Raw genomic sequence first — 18,862 nt, 5'->3', positions numbered from 1 at the left:
AACTTAACAAATAAATAGAAAATATCCAATATCCTTGTCTTTAACATTGCTTTCAGAATAGACTAAAATGTGTGGGGGCAGTGATTTACCCCCCACACACACACTTCGTTGAACTTGCTCCAGTTGTAAATGTACGCTCAACACAGGAAACTTTTCAAAGAAAGTCGCACAATTCTGACGTCATGCAGGGGTCCTCCATGAAGCGCAGTCTCCACGTGAATTTATCAACAGCGTGATGGCTGGCGTGTAAGCTTAGCGTGCAACTTGCTGTGTTTTTACAAAAGCTAAAGGCCTGACAGTTCATCTGTAATATCAGGTAACCGGAAACGGGTCCATCCTACAGTGTTTCGTGTGTTTTGCTAGTTTGATCCTTAAATATTTTTGTTTTAGCTGTAAGTTAGCTCCACTGAGTGCTTCCTCCTGTTTCTGTTGTCAGCTCTTTGCGGCTCTGGCTCCACCGCTTTTGTCACACTGTTTAACTAGTATCTGCTTCTGTGTGATTTTGCTATCGGACAGTTATTCTCTCTCTCAGGAGCAAATAGACGATGGCAACCGTCCGTAAGAAGGTAGACAACCGGATCCGGGTCCAGATAGAGAATGGGGTCGCTTTGCAGCACAGGACCTTGTTTGTTGTGGTGGGGGATCGTGGCAGAGATCAGGTAATCCCATCACTCCCCGCGCATTCAAGACACATTGGCTTGCATTAGGAGCAGTGGGCTTATTTTACCTGCAGGGTTGTGAATTTACATGTGTGTAACTGAGCATTAAAACACAGTTGCCCCTCTCTGTTGTCCAGGTTGTCATCCTACATCACATGCTGTCTAAAGCTGCTGTGAGAGCTCGACCCTCGGTGCTCTGGTGCTATAAAAAAGACCTGGGATTCAGCAGGTGTGTGTGAACTCACAGGAGAGAGGGTGTAATCTGTCAAATATTTAAAGAGTTCCCCAAATCTGGGATTAAAAAAAAAAGTGTTTCTCATCATCATCTCATTTGCAAAACAGCAATAGAAAGAAGCGCATGAAACAGCTGCAGAAGAAGATTAAAACTGGCACGTTGAACCTGAATCAGGACGACCCATTTGAACTCTTTGTTGCCGCAACCAACATCCGTTACTGTTACTACAACGAGACGCACAAGATCCTGGGAAACACCTACGGCATGTGCGTCTTACAGGTGAGTCTCTGCTCTGGTTTAAAAAAGATTTTAGAGTAAAATAAACCACTAGGCTTGTGGTACAATAGTGTGACATCTGCCTGCAAATGAATAGTTACAGGGTTTGAAATGAACTTTAAGTCAATCTTTATTTGCCCTTACCTATTACTTGTCATATTGCTCATACTAAGCTTGGCCAAAGCTTCAAATAATGAAGTTAGCTGAGCCAAAAGCTGCACATTGCTCTAAACACAGTTTCGTGTGCTCATGGATCAGTACAATGAACGTCAGTGAGACTAGATATGCTTAATATGGTCGTTTCTGACAATGAAGCTCCACCCACCCGCTGTTCGAACGTTCTGTTTGGAAAGTACAGCCAATCAGAAAAAGGTTGGTTTAAACAGAAGGGCTTCTAGGTGCCTTCTTTGTCACACTGGATGAACTGAGAGGTTAACAGAGGCCCAGCATGACATTAAGCATCATTTTGAGCATCTTCTAAACATCCCTGTTCATTTTTCTAAATGCTCTTTAAATTTGACCTTGTTTTTGTTTTGTTTTTTTTCCTGTTGATGAACTTACGTTCCTGTTCCTTACAAACAAGAACATAAGTGCATTTGATCAGATCACATTTGAGGACGGGTGGGGAGGTGCATCAGGTGTTTGATTTCTATTGTTTCTCTTGTCACACAGGACTTTGAAGCTCTCACTCCTAACCTCTTAGCAAGAACTATCGAGACTGTAGAAGGTGGCGGTATAGTGGTCCTACTGCTCAGGACCATGAAGTCTCTGAAACAGCTGTATACAATGACTATGGTAAGGATTTAATTTATTATTAGATTCGGTTTGCTCTTCTGATGACGTGGAACCCACTGTGACCGACTTTCCCCCCCCCCCACCCCTTCTTCTTTCTCCAGGACGTGCACTCTCGATACAGGACCGAGGCTCATCAGGATGTGGTTGGAAGGTTTAATGAGAGGTAGGCGCTTTGCCAAGAGTTCATGGAGTTTGAAGTGTATTTGCTCAGAGGAATGAAAATTGAACCGTCATATTAAAAATGTGGTTTTATTTTTGTATTTTTTAAGGTTCATTCTATCTTTGGCGTCCTGCAAAAACTGTGTCGTCATTGATGACCAACTTAACATCCTGCCAATTTCCACCCACATGGCGAACATTAAACCAGTTCCGCCAAAGACTCAGGTACCTTTTTTAATTATATAGTATAAAAGGTTTTTTTAATCGGTTAGTTATTCAGCAGATAGTTTGCTGACAGCAAGCTTCATAGTGGTTATCCTGCACATGGGAGGATTAATGGTTTAGACGTTGTTCTGCTTTTGTGTGTTTATGATTTATGATTTTATGACTATTAACTTGCATAAAACAGGCACCCAGGATTTATTGTCTGTACAATATGTAGGTTGCACTGCGTTCGGTCCCTTTTTAAATAAGTTTAAAAATGTTTCATACATTATAAAGACCAGTCGGGGCTCTTTGAGAAAGAGTTGGAGGGTTTTACGGACAGGCATTTCTGGCTGCTCTGAGAAGAAGCAATGATAATGTTTTTCCTGCTGTTGCTTAGGATACTGTGCTGAAAGTCTCTGAAAAACCAATAAGTGCACATTTAGGGAGAAAAAAAGATTCCATTCTGACTGGCTCTCTCGTTCCCCTTCAGGAGGACAGGTTGCCTCCTCGAGAACAGGAGCTGAAGGATCTGAAGGAGTCCCTTCAGGACACTCAGCCAGTCGGTGTATTGGTGGATGCATGCAGGACTATGGACCAGGTCAGGGCCTTTTAAATGCTACAGACACATTCACCTCCTATAACTGAATTCAAGTTGACTGCAATGTTATAGTTAAACAGTAAGTAGCAGATGTGCAGGTGTCCCAGTTGTTATTTTGAATATTTTCTATAGGCAAAGGCGGTGTTGAAGTTTATTGAAGCAATATCAGAGAAGACGCTGAGGAGCACTGTGGCTCTGACTGCTGCCCGTGGTCGAGGCAAGTCTGCAGCTTTGGGGCTGGCTGTTGCTGGAGCTGTGGCTTTTGGGTATATATGACTTTCATCAATGCCATTTTAAAATATCAGCTTTGTCTGTTTTTATTCTTCTCGCTCGTCACCTGTTATTGTAACTTTTTTTTTTTTTTTTTTTTTAAAGCTACTCTAATATCTTTGTAACTTCGCCGAGCCCGGACAACCTTCACACTATGTTTGAATTCATCTTCAAAGGCTTCGATGCCCTGCAGTATCAGGTAGGTTCTGACTCTTCTCTGCACCACTGATGTCATGCGCACATGGTGAGCACGTACTGCTTCTTACTCCCATTTTAATTCGCAGGAGCATCTCGACTATGAAATCATCCAATCTTTGAATCCAGAGTTCAATAAAGCAGTGGTGCGGGTGAACATATTCAAAGAGCATCGGCAGACAATTCAGGTAAACAAGACTAATAAAAAATTTTTAAAAAGTGTCTTCTTTTACAATAAAAAGTGAAATTTACACCTGATCTGATCGCACCATTACTGTGGCCCAACAGTATATCCACCCAGGTGATGCAGTGAAGCTGGGCCAGGCTGAACTGCTTGTCATCGACGAGGCCGCAGCAATCCCTCTTCCTCTTGTTAAGAAGCTGCTCGGGCCTTATCTGGTTTTCATGGCCTCCACCATCAACGGGTCAGTTTAAAACCTGAGTCATATTTATACACCACAAGATGCTGGTTAGTTTTGAATATATTAAATATATTACCATGAAGACTTTTTTGAGTAAAATGATCAATGAGAGAAATGAGGCACTTAAATATGGAACTCCTGAACAGAAGTCAGGGCTCTAACACACAAAAATGTGCATAAACATGCTTATTTAGTCCCAATTTAGTCACACTTACCCTCTGTCAGCACATTAGACAAACGACTTTCCCGTCTCCTGACAGCTGACAATGACCTAACTAAACAACAATAACAGCTGGTTATAAGCTAACATCAGGCCAGCTAACATTAGGTTTAAGTGTGCCACCATAGCTGTGTGCAGTCTACTGACATCTAGTGATGCGATGTTGCACACTGCACCTTAAGTCTTAAGGCACTGCCTTTCAGATCATCACACAGATCAAGTTTTGTGGCTGGGATGCTCAGAGCAGTTGCACTGGCACAAGGAAATGCAAATTGGCTGTTGAGCTAAGCCTTTTCAACATGACTGAATCCAAAACCAAGCAACTTATACAGCACACAGTGTGTTTTTGTGCAGTCGGTGTTTAAAACTGATCATATTTGGAATTAAGGGAGCGAAATCCATCATAATGTTCACAGTTCCAGCAGCACAGGCATGAGATCCTGGGACTTAATGTCCTTCTATCTTTATCTTCAGTACTTGTTGTTATTGCTGTAAATAAGTTTATGCAATCATACATTTCAGCTTTAAGCTGTAGGAATATTGAATGAAGGGCTAAAATAAGCAGACAGGGCACTATTTTCAGTTTTTTTTGTTTGTTTTTTTAAAAATCAAAACAAAAATTTTGCTGAATTAGTTGAAGACCAGTTGAGAAGTGCACACACCTGAAGCTACTCGAGCGCAAGAAGGTGCAACCAGTGAATTTTCAAATTTCTGTTTCCGTGCTAATTATTTGTATTTCTGCAGCTATGAAGGCACCGGGCGCTCTCTTTCCCTCAAGCTGATTCAGCAGCTGAGGCAGCAGAGCGCAGACAGTCAGCAGAGCATGTCTGCAGAGAACAGAACCACCAACACAGCCAGACTATCAGCAGGTGAGGATCTCAGTTGCTCACCGTGTTTATGTTCAGTGCATCTGTATCGTGTGACTCACTGCTGTGTACCCGTTTCCGTTTGCAGCTCGTTCTCTCCACGAGGTTTCTCTGCACGAGTCCATTCGGTACTCTCCGGGAGACCCTGTAGAGAAGTGGCTGAATGAGCTGCTCTGTCTAGACTGCCTCAACATTCCCAGGCTCATTTCCGGCTGCCCGCTTCCACAAACATGTGAACTGTATCCTTTGTTTCCCTAATAATCCCGCCTGAGGCAAATTTACATGTGTAATTATTATTTTTTTTGCTGGGTGAGCATTAAGTAGGCACAGTGTGGTATTTTGTGCATAGATCAAACATTTAAAGTTAGGCTGCAGAAAATGCTGTGGGCAGTTATTATTTAAAACACTGAATTTGAGCTCAGTATTGAACTCTGTGCAATAGAAACTAAAAAAAAACTTGCCAGATTTCTAATCTATGGTGCACATCACATCACCTACATTCACTATGCAAGTTTGCATTTGTCCTTATCTAATGCTGTGCAGATACTATGTGAACCGAGACACACTGTTCTGTTACCACAAAGCGTCTGAAGCTTTCCTGCAGAGGTTGATGGCTCTCTATGTGGCATCGCACTACAAGGTGATTGTCGATTGCAGTCCTTTGACTTTAATTTATTTATTTCATTTCCCCCCCCCCCCTTAAATCTAACGGCAGCGCAGTGCCCTGCACAGTGTTGTCATTTTTGTGACTCATATTTTTGTCTCCAGAATTCCCCAAATGACCTGCAGATGTTGTCTGACGCTCCGGCTCATCACCTCTTCTGCCTCCTGCCACCTGTTCCTCCCACACAAAACTCACTACCTGAGGTCCTCGCTGTGGTGCAGGTACTGTAATACACTCACAGACCCACTGTTTTAAATCATAGGGTGGGAAATGAGTAGTTAATGAAATTCTACTTATTAGTTATTTATTACAAACCAATAAAATTATGATATTTGCAAAAAGATTCATAACTGCTTATATGGGCATCTCAAATCTTTGTAAATGGTAAAGAGTGTGTAACATCTCTATAAACATTATGTAGGTGTTGTAATTGATTTGTGTAGACTCTATTTTAAAAAAGTGTATAGCTGGGCATAGGGCTGTTCGATATAACGATATATATCGGATGACTATATAAAAACGTCTATCGTTTCATTTTACGCTATCGTTTGTTTCGTGGTGTCACAAAATAAACTGTTTACGGCAACATTTTTTCATCGTTCTGATGGTCACTGTAGTGGCTATATTAATTTCTTAAAGTTCTCTCTTTCTCTTATATTTAATATAACCACACTACAGACGGACAAGCGCCTGTTTTTATGCGTTGTGGTTAGCAACAACGACGGTAACAGCATCGCGTGTCCGCTTGTTTATTTTCCACATAAACCTTTCACAATAAAGCTCAAGATCCTGTTGAGACTTTTCAAAATAAACTGAATCACGTGAAAGAGCAGATTATTTACGGATGAGAAGTAAAAAAGAGCCGCCAGGTGCTAAAAAAATAAACCTTAGACTCAAACGTTAGAACAGGCTTTTCCCCGCAGCACGCTGTGTAATAAATACTCACAAAGAAAACGGCGGCCGTTACAACTTATGTCTAAAAATGTACATTTCATGCATCTGTTAAAACGGCTACATGACGCACATCTGGAAACACTTCACGCAAGTCGAGCTGCCAGAGATTCATAGAATTAAAAAAAACAGGTGACACTGGTATAAAGTAAGACTGTGAACCTTTAGTCCATATTTTGGGTCCTGCTTCACTCTGTTTAGTTTTCTATGTAACTCACTTTTTCTTGTGGTTTGGTTTTGGTTTTTATGAACCAAAACTTCTTGTGTAGGTTAGGAAATAGATTGTGGTTTTAGGTTAAGCTATTTTGAGTTGGGACTGAGACTGCCCCTATTATTGCCGCTGCACATGGCCTCGGAGGACTACTACAGCCATAGGGCAGGGGTGTCAGACAATGAGGGCTGGGGGTCCGGAATCGGCCTCGCAAAGATTCCAGTCCGGCCTTACTGGATGGCTTTGGAAAATGTGAAGAACAGAAATCTGGACTTCTAATTGTATTTTCATACATTTTTACAGCTTTTCCTACTGAGAGAGAGAGAGAGAGAGAGATAGATAGATAGATAGATAGATAGATAGATAGATAAAATTTAATATTTATTTTACACGTTTGCTTCTTACAGTTGTTTACATTTCTGGCCCAAATAAGGTCAGCAGTGAGCTCTGTGTGGCCCGTGATGTAAAATGATTTTGACATCCCTGGCTTAGGGGTTTTTTTTAATAGTGATTTATTGTCACTAGCATGCATGAGGTCTATGAACATCACTGATAGGCGACCTTTTTGATTCCACTCAAACATGCATTTGCACCCTCGTGCCCCCCAGGTATGTCTGGAGGGGGAAATATCAAGACAGTCCATCCTCAACGGCTTGTCCAGAGGGAAGAAGGCCTCAGGCGACCTCATTCCCTGGACTGTCTCAGAGCAGGTACAAAACCTTCAACAAAACCACTACAGCTCATTCTTTTACAGTCCAGTGAAGACATTTTTAAACTAATACTGAATCCTCTACTCTTGTCACAGTTTCAAGACCCGGAGTTTGGCACCCTCTCAGGAGGTAGAGTGGTGCGCATTGCTGTTAATCCAGACTACCAAGGAGTAAGAATCTGCCATGTTTTTCTTGATATACACTGTACTGAAATATTTCCGCTGCAGTTGCTTTCCTCAGGGAGTAAGAGTGGTGAGGAATTTCCTCTGCATAGTTCCTGCATTTTTGTCTGCAGGAACTATTAAGCATTTTTTTGTTTTGTTTTGTTTTGGGTGGCCCAAAGCTTCATGTGCAGTCCACTAAAGCATGAAGCAAACTCTGTTTTTGGAAAGAAAGAAGCGCCTATTCTGGGGTACTTCTGAGCGGCCCTGAATTACTCCTAGGTTAAACTCAGAGAAGATAATAACAGCCAAAAATACAATTTTTAAAAACCCTGAAACCCATCAGCAGTTATGTGAAGAACAGCAGAATAAATAAAAAGAGATGACGTGATGAAGAATACATGTTAGAAATTGATCTGTGGGGTGGTGCCTGTTACATCACTTACGTGTCCAGAGAGATTTCTGCGAGAGAAGTGCCACACTATAAAATAACAAATGGCAGCGGCATTAATTTAGGCAAAACAGACCTGGAACTGCTCGGACAGGTTGACAGATGAGGTGATGCAGGAGTGCCTGGGGACTATGATAGAAGAGACTGAGAAAGATGTAACCTGGTCCCTTTGTTTTGGGTTTTTTTTTTTGTTTTTGTTTTTGTCTCATGTGTAGATGCAGCTGACCTATTAGCTTAATCTCAGAGGGTCTTCTCTGCACAGGAAAATCAGACAAACAATGTCCTGAAAGAATCTTTTAGCTCCCTGAAAAGGTTTTAGTACGGTAGTTAAAAACAAAAAAACAAATAAAAAATAAAGAAATAGCTGTCCACTAGACCATGCATCTAAATTAAGTTTGGGGGAGATAATATTACACCCCTTAGGTGAGTACAGACTTCAGTGCTTGGTTGCAGCATTGTTTTTTTTAACCTGTCAGCGCATGAATGACGTGATTCAGAGGGAAAAGCCGTTTATTGGGGTTTTTTTGGGGGGTTTTTTTGGCTTTGGCCTTACTGTGTAAACAAAAGAAATCTCCACATGACAGAGGAATGCTTGCCCTCAGGAAGTTAGTGAAATTTGGGAAATGAAAGTTCCCGGAGCTTTTGTTGGCGTAGTAACACAGTTAATTTGAATAATCGACCTGTGCACCAGATGGGCTACGGCTCCAGAGCTCTCCAGCTGCTGCAGATGTACTACGAGGGCAAGTTTCCCACGATGGATGAGAGCACACAATCAAACCACAATGAAATCACCTCTGTCAGCAGTGAGGTAAGACACCGGTGTTTTCAGCAACATCTGCTAGACATTATTTGCGCACTTGAAGTGTAACCGGAGTGAACCTCGCTACGGTTTGTTGTGCAGGCTGTGAGTCTGCTGGAAGAGGTGATCACTCCACGCAAGGAGCTCCCTCCTCTTCTGCTGAAGCTGAGTGAGAGGAGGGCAGAGAAACTGGACTACTTAGGCGTTTCCTATGGCCTTACTGCACAACTGCTTAAGTGAGTTGGCTTAACATGAAGTGAAGGGGATGAATCTTTTGGAAGTGTATAAAAATGAATCTGTTTTCAACCACAACAGGTTCTGGAAGAAGGCAGGATATATTCCAGTTTACTTGAGACAAACCCCAGTAAGTACCATTCAGTCACTTTTTCATGTTTCTTTTTGTTGTTGTTTTTGTTTTTTTGCACTGCTGTAATTATTTTTTCATGTGCGGTTGTATGTAGAATGACCTTACAGGGGAGCACTCCTGCGTGATGCTGAAGGAGCTAAATACAGATGAAACCCCGGAGCAGAGCCAGTGGCTTTCTGCCTTCTCGAAAGGTGAACATGCTTACACTGCCTGAGGAGAACTGGTGTGCTCAAGCTTGTCAGGCTCCTTTAGAACAATTCTTCTTCCCCTTCCTCAGATTTTCGTCGGCGCTTCCTGTCTCTGCTCTCCTACCAGTTCAGCAACTTTCATCCGAGTCTAGCACTGAGCATTTTGCAGAATAAGAAGTCCAAGGAGAATACCTGCAGTAAGAGTCCTCTGTTTAAAACACCCTGATCTGATTTCTCCAGCGTAGACCTCACCCCAGTCTGACTTGTCTCTCATCATAACAGTTCTCAGCAGCTCAGAGCTGGCGGCTCACTTCAGCCCTTATGACCTCAAACGTCTGGAGCTGTATTCGAGGAGCATGGTGGATTACCACCTCATTATGGACCTGGTGCCAACGGTGGCACGCGTGTTCTTCCTCAAGCAGCTCGGCGATATGTCTCTCTCAGCAGCGCAGTGTGTACGTTTCCATCAACATTTTATATGACGGGTATCCTTCCAATGCAGCTGATTCCTCTGTTTAAGACGTTAACTGGCTGATGTCCGCTGTGCTCTAGGCTTTGCTGCTGGGAATCGGACTGCAGCATAAGTCTGTGGATCAGCTGGAAAAGGAAATTGAGCTTCCAAGCTCACAGCTCATGGGCCTCTTCAACCGCGTCATCCGTAAATTTGTGCAAGTGAGTTGCCAATAATTAAGTCATACAGAAAAACCTCACTTGTGGATGATGTACAACTCACTGTTAATTAAAGCAGCTGCAGTAAGGCTGTAACATCATATCTTTTCATTATTACTGCATTAGATCTTCACTGGCATCCAAGAAAAAGCAGTTGAAGCACAGATGGCAGCCACTAAAGAAGTTGCAATGGAGCCAACTGACAGAAGCCTCAGTGAAGATCTGGTATTTGTGCTAAATTATTTCTGATGATTAGCTAATGCTGGAATAATTTACAGGTTATTAGCATTAACCTCCTAAGACCCGAACTCTTCCACAGCATGCATTTTTAATTTCTCTTTGATATTTGGGCATATTGGGGCCCGATGAATGTAAAAACAAAGAATTACCAGATTTATTTTTTTTTTTTTACCTTATTTTTGTTTTTATGAAAAATAAGAGCCACATAGGATAGAACAGTAATAATGGATTGGATTTATATAGCGTTTTTCAAGGCACCCAAAGCGCTTTACAATACCACTATTCATTCACTCTCACATTCATACACTGGTGGAGGCAAGCTACAGTTGTAGCCACAGCTGCCCTGGGGCAGACTGACAGAAGCGAGGCTGCCATATCGCGCCATTGGCCCCTCTGGCCAACACCAGTAGGCAAGTAGGGTAAAGTGTCTTGCCCAAGGACACAACGACCAGGACAGAGAGCCCAGGGATCGAACCAGCGACCTTCCGGTTACAGATGCGATTCCCAACCCCCTGAGCCACGGTCGCCCCAGCATAGCAGTATAATGTCCTCGTAAGTGGATATCAGGCCCTTGTAGAGCAAAAATCTCAGCAGGAGAGACTAATCCAGCTTCAGGGGTCATAAATTGGTGCTAATCCATCATAAGGGAGCAGCAGAAAGTTCCTCCTTAATTTTATGCTTTTGTTTAAGGGTTTAATGACTCGCCCCATCCAGAGTTCATGTCATGTTTCAAATTTCCGGCAACAGTTTTTGCTACAATCTTTTATCTTTTCATTTACTCGAAGAGAAACGAAAAAGAAAAAAGTTAAATTTTTTTTTTTTCCCTGAACCACAGCCGTAAACACGACCTGATCATGAACTGAGAGTGAACTCGTTATTCTGATGCATTTCTAATTAGCTTTCAGTTCTCGTTGGCCTTTTATGCTCATTTATGGCTTCACGTTTTTATTCATGGACTCTTCCAGAAGCAGCTTTGCATGCTCTGCAGCTTTAGCGCCCTTCCTCCTCCGTATGGCAGCTCATTTCTGATTGGCTGAAAGTTTGAAGAGCAGGTGGATGGGGTTGCTCTGCCTGTAAAGCTGTTTCTCTGTATTACAAAACACAAAGATGGAACCACAAAACCCCCACAGTGTTTATGTCAACTTTGGTCTCGGTTTCAGAAGTGTCACACCTACATTTTATAGATACAAGTAAAGAAGGAATTTTCCCCTCTCTGTTCATAGAATGAAGCAGCAAAGGAGTTTGAGGAGAGACACAAACAAGATGTGGAAAAAGTAAAGGAAATGGACCTGGAACAGTAAGTATCGGGTTTGAAGGGCAGCCTTGGCCATTACATTTTTTTAGACCAGTATTTACTCTAGCTGTCTTTTTGAGGTACAAAATTCATGGGGACGATGAGGAGTGGGACCAGGTGCTGAAGAAAGCAGGGAGCACAGCTATCGTCAGCATAAAAAGGTAGAGTGTTACTTACAATGTTTGGTGAGAAATCTAGTGTTCAGTTGTTGGAAAAGCTTGTTTGTAATGAAGACCTGCTTCCAACAGTGACAAGAAGAGGAAATGGGAAGGAGGAACCCCCATAGCGAGCAATGGAGCTCCCCAACACGGAAAATTAAAAAAGAAGGAAACGCAACACGGAAAATTCAAGAAGAACAAGCATGGAAAATTTGGAAAGAAGGCGTGAGAGGGAAGTGGACACAGTATTGACAAGACTACATGTGTGATCTGGAGAATTTGGGATATCTTGGACTGAATTGTAAGCCTATGAGTGTAACTGTAAGACTGCATAGTCTATTTTTATTGTTTTGTGTTAAATTCTGCTCTTTGTATGCTGTCAGTTGCTGTAAGAACAATTTTGCTCCTCTCGACTGTAACACTGCACAGATACTGTCAACAGAACAAAGCATCACACTTCAGCCTGATTAAATAAAAAGTTATGATTTACTTTCCACTTACATAAACCATTTTACAGTATTTTTAGATTTAATGTAAGGGTTTCTGTAAATCCTTGTTAAATTGTTGCTTTAAAAAAAAAAAAATTAAAACTTGAGGTATGTAGTTGGCTTTTGGCTCCGATGAACCGATCACTTGAAAAGCTGAGGATGTAAGTCATTCCACTTCTCTTGAAGCTGCTGCTTCACAATCTCTGGTCCGAAGATGCAGTCTATGGCCTGCTGAGAGAGCTTCCACACGGCTTCATGACTGAGACCGAATGTGGAAGCTGCCAGCTGATATTCCTGAGACAAGTCCGTACAGAAGACTCCTTTATCGTCGGTCTGTAATGTAAAAAAAGGAACATTGTTCAGGTGTGATTTTTCTTTTTTCCCCCCCCCCCTTTCCTCTCACAGGTCTCTGATCTTTTTTTGTTCAAGTAGAAAGTTATTTCTACTGTGTTAATCTAAAAGAAAAACTACATCTACCCACACCTGTGACAGGATGTTAATGCTGTGCCCCACCGTTTTGTGGTTGTCTAAAGACGGTAAAAAAGAAATGGTAATAACTTCAGCATCAGTATGTTACTTGTATGCCAATATTTTAAAGCCTCCACAGCCCTAATTCAAATAGGACCTGTGTGTTTCCTTCTTTCCTGTTATGTGTATACACTGTGATAAAGGTGGCTGGTTATATTAAACATGGCAAAAATAATGTGCAGGCAACGCCTCTAAGCTCAGACTTCAGACTGCTCTGAAAAGTACGGTTCAGTTTTTTCCCCCAACTTGGCTCCCACAGAAGCTCCACCCACCTGCTTTCTAAACCCTGTGTTTGAGAGGAGCAGCCAATCAGAATAAAAGATGGCTTAAAAAGGAGACGAGCTAAAACGAATTCAGCTGTTGCTGAAGGCTCGGTGTAAGATAAAGACTATGCAAGAATTTAGCCTAATGAGGTTAAAAAACAAAAACATTAAAAAGAAGTATACAGTAAACTTACGCAAATTACAGTTGGGTGTCCCAGCTCGTACCAGTACTTGAAATGATGTTTGGAGTAACACGGCACAGTGTTGCCTTTCACATTTGATGTCAGGCACAGCTCTACAGAGGAGAAAAAAAAAATCAACATTAAAAGTTCTGCTCGTACGTCAAAAAAGACGCACTGCGAGCTCAAACCTCCACCATAACGCATAACTTTTAACTACTGAGTATTGTGTTGTTAATATTCACTTTGTTTTCTTTAAGTTGGTAGTGCAGTAAAGATCAGATAAGCAAAGCATGACAGATGTTCACTTTGATTACACACACAGGAGCAGATAATGAATGATATGTATTGATTTGTAAATAACTGAACATGAATAATGTGAAAGGGTGAAACATAAACATGAGGTCAGAGGTCAAGTGTGACATGATATTTGGATTCAGACTATAATGTGATATTTAGAATCCTCGTAGTATTCCCTATATGTTGTCAATACAACATACTTGCTATATTTTTATTTTGTCAGTATCACTGATAAGATGTGGACCGACAGATGTGGATGTGTCTGCATCGCTTATTTTCACCCCTCAAACTTTCAATTTTGGCTTTTCAGAGTGAAACTGCATCGGTAGCGAAATGCCTCAGTCACTGTGATCCTGCAGCACAGGAACAGTGTGCATGTGAGGCATAAATTTGATTAAAAGTTCACATTTTAAAATGAAAACATCTTAGCGTGGATGCTGCATCACCTATTGGTATCTTTTTCTGAACCACTTTGTTAACGAGGCTTTGAGATCCACCGACTTCAGGATGTAAGAAGGTGCCGTGACCGATTCTGTCAGGAGGAAGACTCAACAGCAAATCTGATTCATCCAGCTGTGATGGAATCTGCAACAATATTTGATGACATCACTCTTATGTAAAATATTACTACAGTCAAATTATCTCTCTCTGTCTATCTCTCTCTATTTTTTAAGTGTGCTATTCATACTTCTGAGAGGTGCAGTGACAACTTCAGTCCAGAGTTTTTGGCCTTCTGTAGGGCAGGAAGCAGATCTTTGCCATGGCCCACCTTAAAATGAAAGCTACATTATCATGTGAAATAATGAGACGTGGTCCTACTAATAAATAGCATTACAATACAGTTTCCCAACATAATTTAAAGTCAATTTAACAAGCTACCTCTTATTTTCTTTCATACAAATACTGCTACAGCGTGGTTTCTGGTGTTTAACATGTTTTAAAAGTTTTTAATAATGAGATCAGCATATGTGCAAAAGCTCAGTATTAACACCTTCAGTTTGCAAGAAGCTGCCAATTGGAAGAAAGTCTGGTAAAAGCAATACTGGCCTTGAAGCAAGATTATTTAAAATGGTTTGTTTCAGATAAAGGGTGAATTGAGGAGCTTCATCAAGGCCCAGTTTAAGATAAATAAGGATTACTTTAAAACTGTGAATCATGCAAAGCTTCTCTAGTAGAGTCCAAGAATAAAAATGGGGAATTAAGGATAAGATTTAAGGACATACAGTTTACATCATTTTCAAAAATTAAACTCTTGTGCTCTGCAGAAGTTATTTGAGATGACCAGTTTAACAACTTTTCTTTGTCACCCTGGAAAAGTCCACTCCCACCAGAATAGACATATTTCATCACAAAACTAGACGGTGACCATTCCTATTATGGGTCAAATAGACCCAAACAATGCCAGTAAAATACAGAGTAACTGGATCTGTAGCTATTAGTACAAAGCCACCATAGTACCAAACTGTCTGACAAACCGTTGGATCTCCACTGAGGTCAACTCCCACCACTAAACCATCAGATGACAGCATGAACTCCTCAGCCAAATTCACCGTCTCCAAGGCAACTTCAGTCCCATTCCTGCGGTCAATGGCTACCAGAAACCTTCAAGATAAATAATATTGAGAATCATGCACCGCTGTGGTCAGTGACACAGCCACAACTCATAAGACAAATGTGTGGACTTGCACACAGCTGGGTAAACCTACCTGACATCAATGTCCGCTCCCTCCTCCTTACACTTCTGGATGGCTTTGATGACCGTTTCAATGTAAGTCTTCTTTGTCAGTCCTACGAACACAAACATACCAAATCAGTGCATGGTGAAAGAAATCCCAAGTAATTTCATGTTCAGTTTGTTCCCTTGCTCTTCCACTGCAAAAAACCCCAATACAAAAAAAGCAAACAAAAGATCTGGAGGTGAAGTGCTGAACTCGCACTCGTTCAGTTCACTGAATCGCTCAATATGAGAAGGCGGTGGTGTACAGAAGCACATTTACAGAATTTGTGTTATTTTCCAAAAACCTTTGGACTTAATTGCATTTTTTTCATTATTACTATTTTTCAGTTATATATTAGTTGAGTAAAATATATTTTAAGTAACACTTTTTTTAATTCAGAACACTCACTATATTTCTTCCGAGATTGCTGGATTCAGCTCAGTCATGCCTTAACAGCAAACCCAGGTTAGTGTTTCTGGGATGGTCCCAATCAGAACTGTCTGAACTCAGCACTTTAGATTAGTTTTCTGCCTATTGTACCTTTGTGTTGACAGCACTGCCTTGTTTTTTGTTTGTTTGTTTTCGGGGGGGGGGGGGGGGTTCCAGTTTTTGTACTGTTTTTTGTTTTCCTAAACTATTCATCTGGTTTGTTTCAGTTTCAGTGAACTTCTCAGAATTTGATGTTGAACTTTTAGAAATTCTGCATTCCCGAACTCACAGTGGCATTACAAAAAAAACAAATGGAGCAATTCTTAAGCGATTCTCTACATGTAGCTATCTGAAAATGTCCCAGAGAGAAACGCTTCTCAAAAGGTTGGAAATGCGCTCAACTTCATCACAAAAAGTAATATCATTAGCAAATTAATAACAGTAAATAGATTATCTGTTTTTCCTATTCACCTGGAATTTTCAAGCACTATATTATAAAAAGTGCACATGATTGTAGAAGTCCAGGGCTCATACACATTTTTCAGGGTCAAAATCAAGCACTTTTTAAGCACTTTCAAAGTCCATTTTCAATCTTTTCCAGCCCATTACCAAAAAAAAAAAAGAATGCATGTTTCACCTCAGTAAGGCCATGTAAAAATTAAAACAAATCATTTTAGGTTGACTTAAATGTCCTTTGTTCCCCTTTTGTCACCACAGACAAATACTGAAAAAGGAAATGGTGCAATATGCATATAGTGTACAAACTCAAAAAACACATTTCTCTTAAAAATTAAGATTTGCAAATGTGAACAAATCAACTTGTAAAGATATTCATCTCCACTTGGGAAAAAACAACAACAACCCCACAAAACAAGAAACTGCACCAAACACCACATTAATACACAGCAAGGCCAAATTACTAAGTATTCTCATCAGATATTGATGCTTCTTTACTATGTGACACAAAAAAAATAGGAGACAGATTTTTTTTTTAACTAGTTAAGCACCCACTCCCACAAAAATGGGGGCAAAAGGAGGAGATTACGTTTAATCGGTTATAACACAAGGTCAGAAATACAAGTGCCGAAATGAGGAGTGTCCACAGAAACCTCTGAATCTCAGCTAAAATCTCATATAAACCATTTCTACGAACCTATAACAAAGCAAAGACACCAAACAGTTAAAAGAGCAGTTACGTCACCATGAATCTGTGGACAGGTAATATCCATTACCCATACGAACCCTGGAAGTCACTCCCAAACAGTCTGGCTAATTTTTCAAGAAGTCAAAATGTTCTTCCCATTTAAAGAATTTCTCCATACAGATGCCCAAATACTTATATGTATTAGCCTGTTGTATTGTGCAACCATCAATTACAACTGGTTCCTATGCACATATACCCCTAGGATTGAATATAATTTCTTTAGTTTTATCAGTACTGAAAATAAGACAATGACTGTTATACTACACTTTGAATAATTCAAATGAATTAATTATTGAATTTAATAACCAAATCATTAGTCTTCTTGCCTCTACAATCATAGGTATACAAGGCTGAAAAGGACAGGAGAACTCACTGCTCCCTGTACTGTGTCATTCACCTTCGCCTGTCATTCACCTGTATCTCTCTCTTCACGTGGTGTGCTTCTTAACTCTAAATATTTGACACCATCAGCTGCAAACTCTTTGATAACATCTGTAGCCACCTGGCAGGAAAACAAAAACATCAATTACTTATAAATATCCTTAGAAACACTTTGACTAAAAGAAGCTCGACACTGTTTTGAGTCAGGCCTTACCATCAGGATATCCTCCTCAGTGTCCACCAACTTGTGGATGACCCTGAAGACTTCAAAGCACCTGCAGAGACCCAAGGACATAATGTTTTAATCTTAACCCGTTTGTCAACGTTTCCCAGACAGCTTATTCTTTCCACTTAAATTTAGCTCAACACATGCTTTTTCTTGTCGTTTCTTTTCTTTTTTATCAAATATAAAGTAGGGTTTAAACCCTGCTAAGTTTCATATGAAATTGTCAATGAATTACAGACGCACTCATCCAGAGTCCTCCGCTGTCCTTTGCCGATGGCCGTCATGCTGTGTTCAATGTTGAGATGTGGCTTTCGGCTGATGAGCTTCTCGATGGTTTGCGCGCTGACAGAACCATTGAGGTGAGCGTGAAGCTCCTGGTAACAATCAAAACGCTGACGTTAGCATTTAGTTAGCTTACACGTTAAGCTCCTCTATACATTAACCGCCCTTACTCTCTATAAACACCTTCAAATTACTCACTTTATAAGCCTCTGTTATTCACGTTAGGCGGTTGACTTACCACTTTTGGCAGCTCCCGATAAAAGACATCATTGTCCATCACAAAGTAAAGACAATCCGCGAGCAAGTCTCTGAGCTCCGAGCTGTTTGCTGCTTTTACAAACCTTTGTTTTCAGTCTACATTTACCCGGAACACCATCAGTGCAACCAAGAAATAATTCCCCGGCTGCTACTGCAGCGGTCAGGGTTCCGCTAAAGACTTCTTTCTGCATCAGATAAATGACTTGTATTTCCTCCTTTCTTTATTTCCTTTTATGGTAAAAATTTAGAATCGCAAAGTCAATCTGACAGCAGAACATTGTTTTCTAATTTAAGAGGACATTCAAATGATTTTAATCATTATTTTGCCCTCCTTAAGTGTGTCAGTTGTCGGTACATTGTTGTAGCTAATTGTATTCTCATTCATCACCTGATGGCAATGTTTCATTATTCAAGAAAGTAGCAATATCAAACAAATTTATGGTCATTAAAATATACTCAGAGGATCACGTGCCCATTTCTGAATGGGAAATTAAAGACATAACCGGTGCTGTGTATATGCATTTAAAACATGTAGCTTCTGTGGAGCAAATTTCTTTTTTGTATGGGATGTAGATTTTTTTTTTCAAAAGTAATGGATAGTAGTTTATTATTGCTGCATAGATAATGAGTATCTTCAAAAAAGTCTTCAAATACATCCAGTGAAATAGAAAATAGCAATTTACAATTTAAAAACTGTTAAACTTTTAATATAATTTCAAAAGAATGTTAAAAAAATTATTCAGAAAATATTTTCAAAAGGGTTTTTTGGTTTGTTTGTTTTTTTATTGTTGAAAACGACAGTACAGTACAAGTATTAACATTCTCTGTTTCTCTTTCTCAC

At 40.5% G+C, this 18,862-nt stretch overlaps 2 protein-coding genes across 3 annotated transcripts; one reads left to right on the top strand and one right to left on the bottom strand.

Moving 5' to 3' along the window:
• The first annotated feature begins 172 nt into the window (after positions 1 to 172).
• Positions 173 to 12,368, top strand: nat10 (N-acetyltransferase 10). 2 transcript variants are annotated; one of them, XM_005728043.1, is made up of 29 exons: positions 173 to 316; positions 533 to 659; positions 797 to 888; positions 1,002 to 1,173; positions 1,843 to 1,965; positions 2,067 to 2,128; positions 2,235 to 2,349; positions 2,822 to 2,929; positions 3,062 to 3,195; positions 3,305 to 3,398; positions 3,484 to 3,582; positions 3,683 to 3,819; positions 4,781 to 4,905; positions 4,991 to 5,141; positions 5,446 to 5,542; positions 5,671 to 5,787; positions 7,337 to 7,438; positions 7,534 to 7,608; positions 8,742 to 8,858; positions 8,952 to 9,085; positions 9,165 to 9,213; positions 9,311 to 9,407; positions 9,494 to 9,601; positions 9,687 to 9,859; positions 9,957 to 10,076; positions 10,200 to 10,298; positions 11,537 to 11,610; positions 11,688 to 11,768; positions 11,856 to 12,368. In XM_005728043.1, exons 2-29 carry the CDS (start codon positions 546 to 548, stop codon positions 11,992 to 11,994), a joined length of 3,108 nt encoding a protein of 1,035 aa, XP_005728100.1. In that variant the 5' UTR covers positions 173 to 316; positions 533 to 545; the 3' UTR covers positions 11,995 to 12,368. The 2 variants fall into 2 exon arrangements, with proteins under 2 accessions (XP_005728100.1, XP_013765048.1); XM_013909594.1 differs by having other exon boundaries at positions 517 to 659.
• A 19-nt stretch (positions 12,369 to 12,387) lies between these two features.
• On the bottom strand, positions 12,388 to 18,174 carry mapda (N6-Methyl-AMP deaminase). The gene is made up of 10 exons (XM_005728044.2): positions 18,002 to 18,174; positions 17,725 to 17,855; positions 17,470 to 17,530; positions 17,289 to 17,376; positions 15,230 to 15,311; positions 14,999 to 15,125; positions 14,212 to 14,292; positions 13,970 to 14,108; positions 13,239 to 13,339; positions 12,388 to 12,586 (listed from the first exon to the last, which is right to left on the bottom strand). The coding sequence occupies exons 1-10, from the start codon at positions 18,038 to 18,040 to the stop codon at positions 12,395 to 12,397; spliced, it is 1,041 nt and encodes a 346-aa protein (XP_005728101.1). The 5' UTR covers positions 18,041 to 18,174; the 3' UTR covers positions 12,388 to 12,394.
• Positions 18,175 to 18,862: the final 688 nt, after the last annotated feature.

This window comes from Pundamilia nyererei, unplaced genomic scaffold, assembly GCF_000239375.1.
Source record: "Pundamilia nyererei isolate P.nyererei 1_Seehausen unplaced genomic scaffold, PunNye1.0 scaffold00027, whole genome shotgun sequence".
Classification (NCBI taxonomy): domain Eukaryota; kingdom Metazoa; phylum Chordata; class Actinopteri; order Cichliformes; family Cichlidae; genus Pundamilia; species Pundamilia nyererei.
This window is presented reverse-complemented; position numbering and strand designations above follow the sequence as displayed.

Coding starts and splice junctions, on each gene's coding strand:
- nat10 (XM_005728043.1), top strand. CDS start 546: ATGGCAACCGTCCGTAAGAAGGTAGACAACCGGATCCGGGTCCAGATA. Junction 3,820..4,780: donor ATGGCCTCCACCATCAACGG/GTCAGTTTAAAA, acceptor GTATTTCTGCAG/CTATGAAGGCACCGGGCGCT. Junction 9,086..9,164: donor CTTACTGCACAACTGCTTAA/GTGAGTTGGCTT, acceptor CAACCACAACAG/GTTCTGGAAGAAGGCAGGAT.
- mapda (XM_005728044.2), bottom strand. CDS start 18,040: ATGGACAATGATGTCTTTTATCGGGAGCTGCCAAAAGTG. Junction 17,856..18,001: donor ATCGGGAGCTGCCAAAAGTG/GTAAGTCAACCG, acceptor GATTGTTACCAG/GAGCTTCACGCTCACCTCAA. Junction 15,312..17,288: donor ACGTGAAGAGAGAGATACAG/GTGAATGACAGG, acceptor TTGTGTTCGTAG/GACTGACAAAGAAGACTTAC.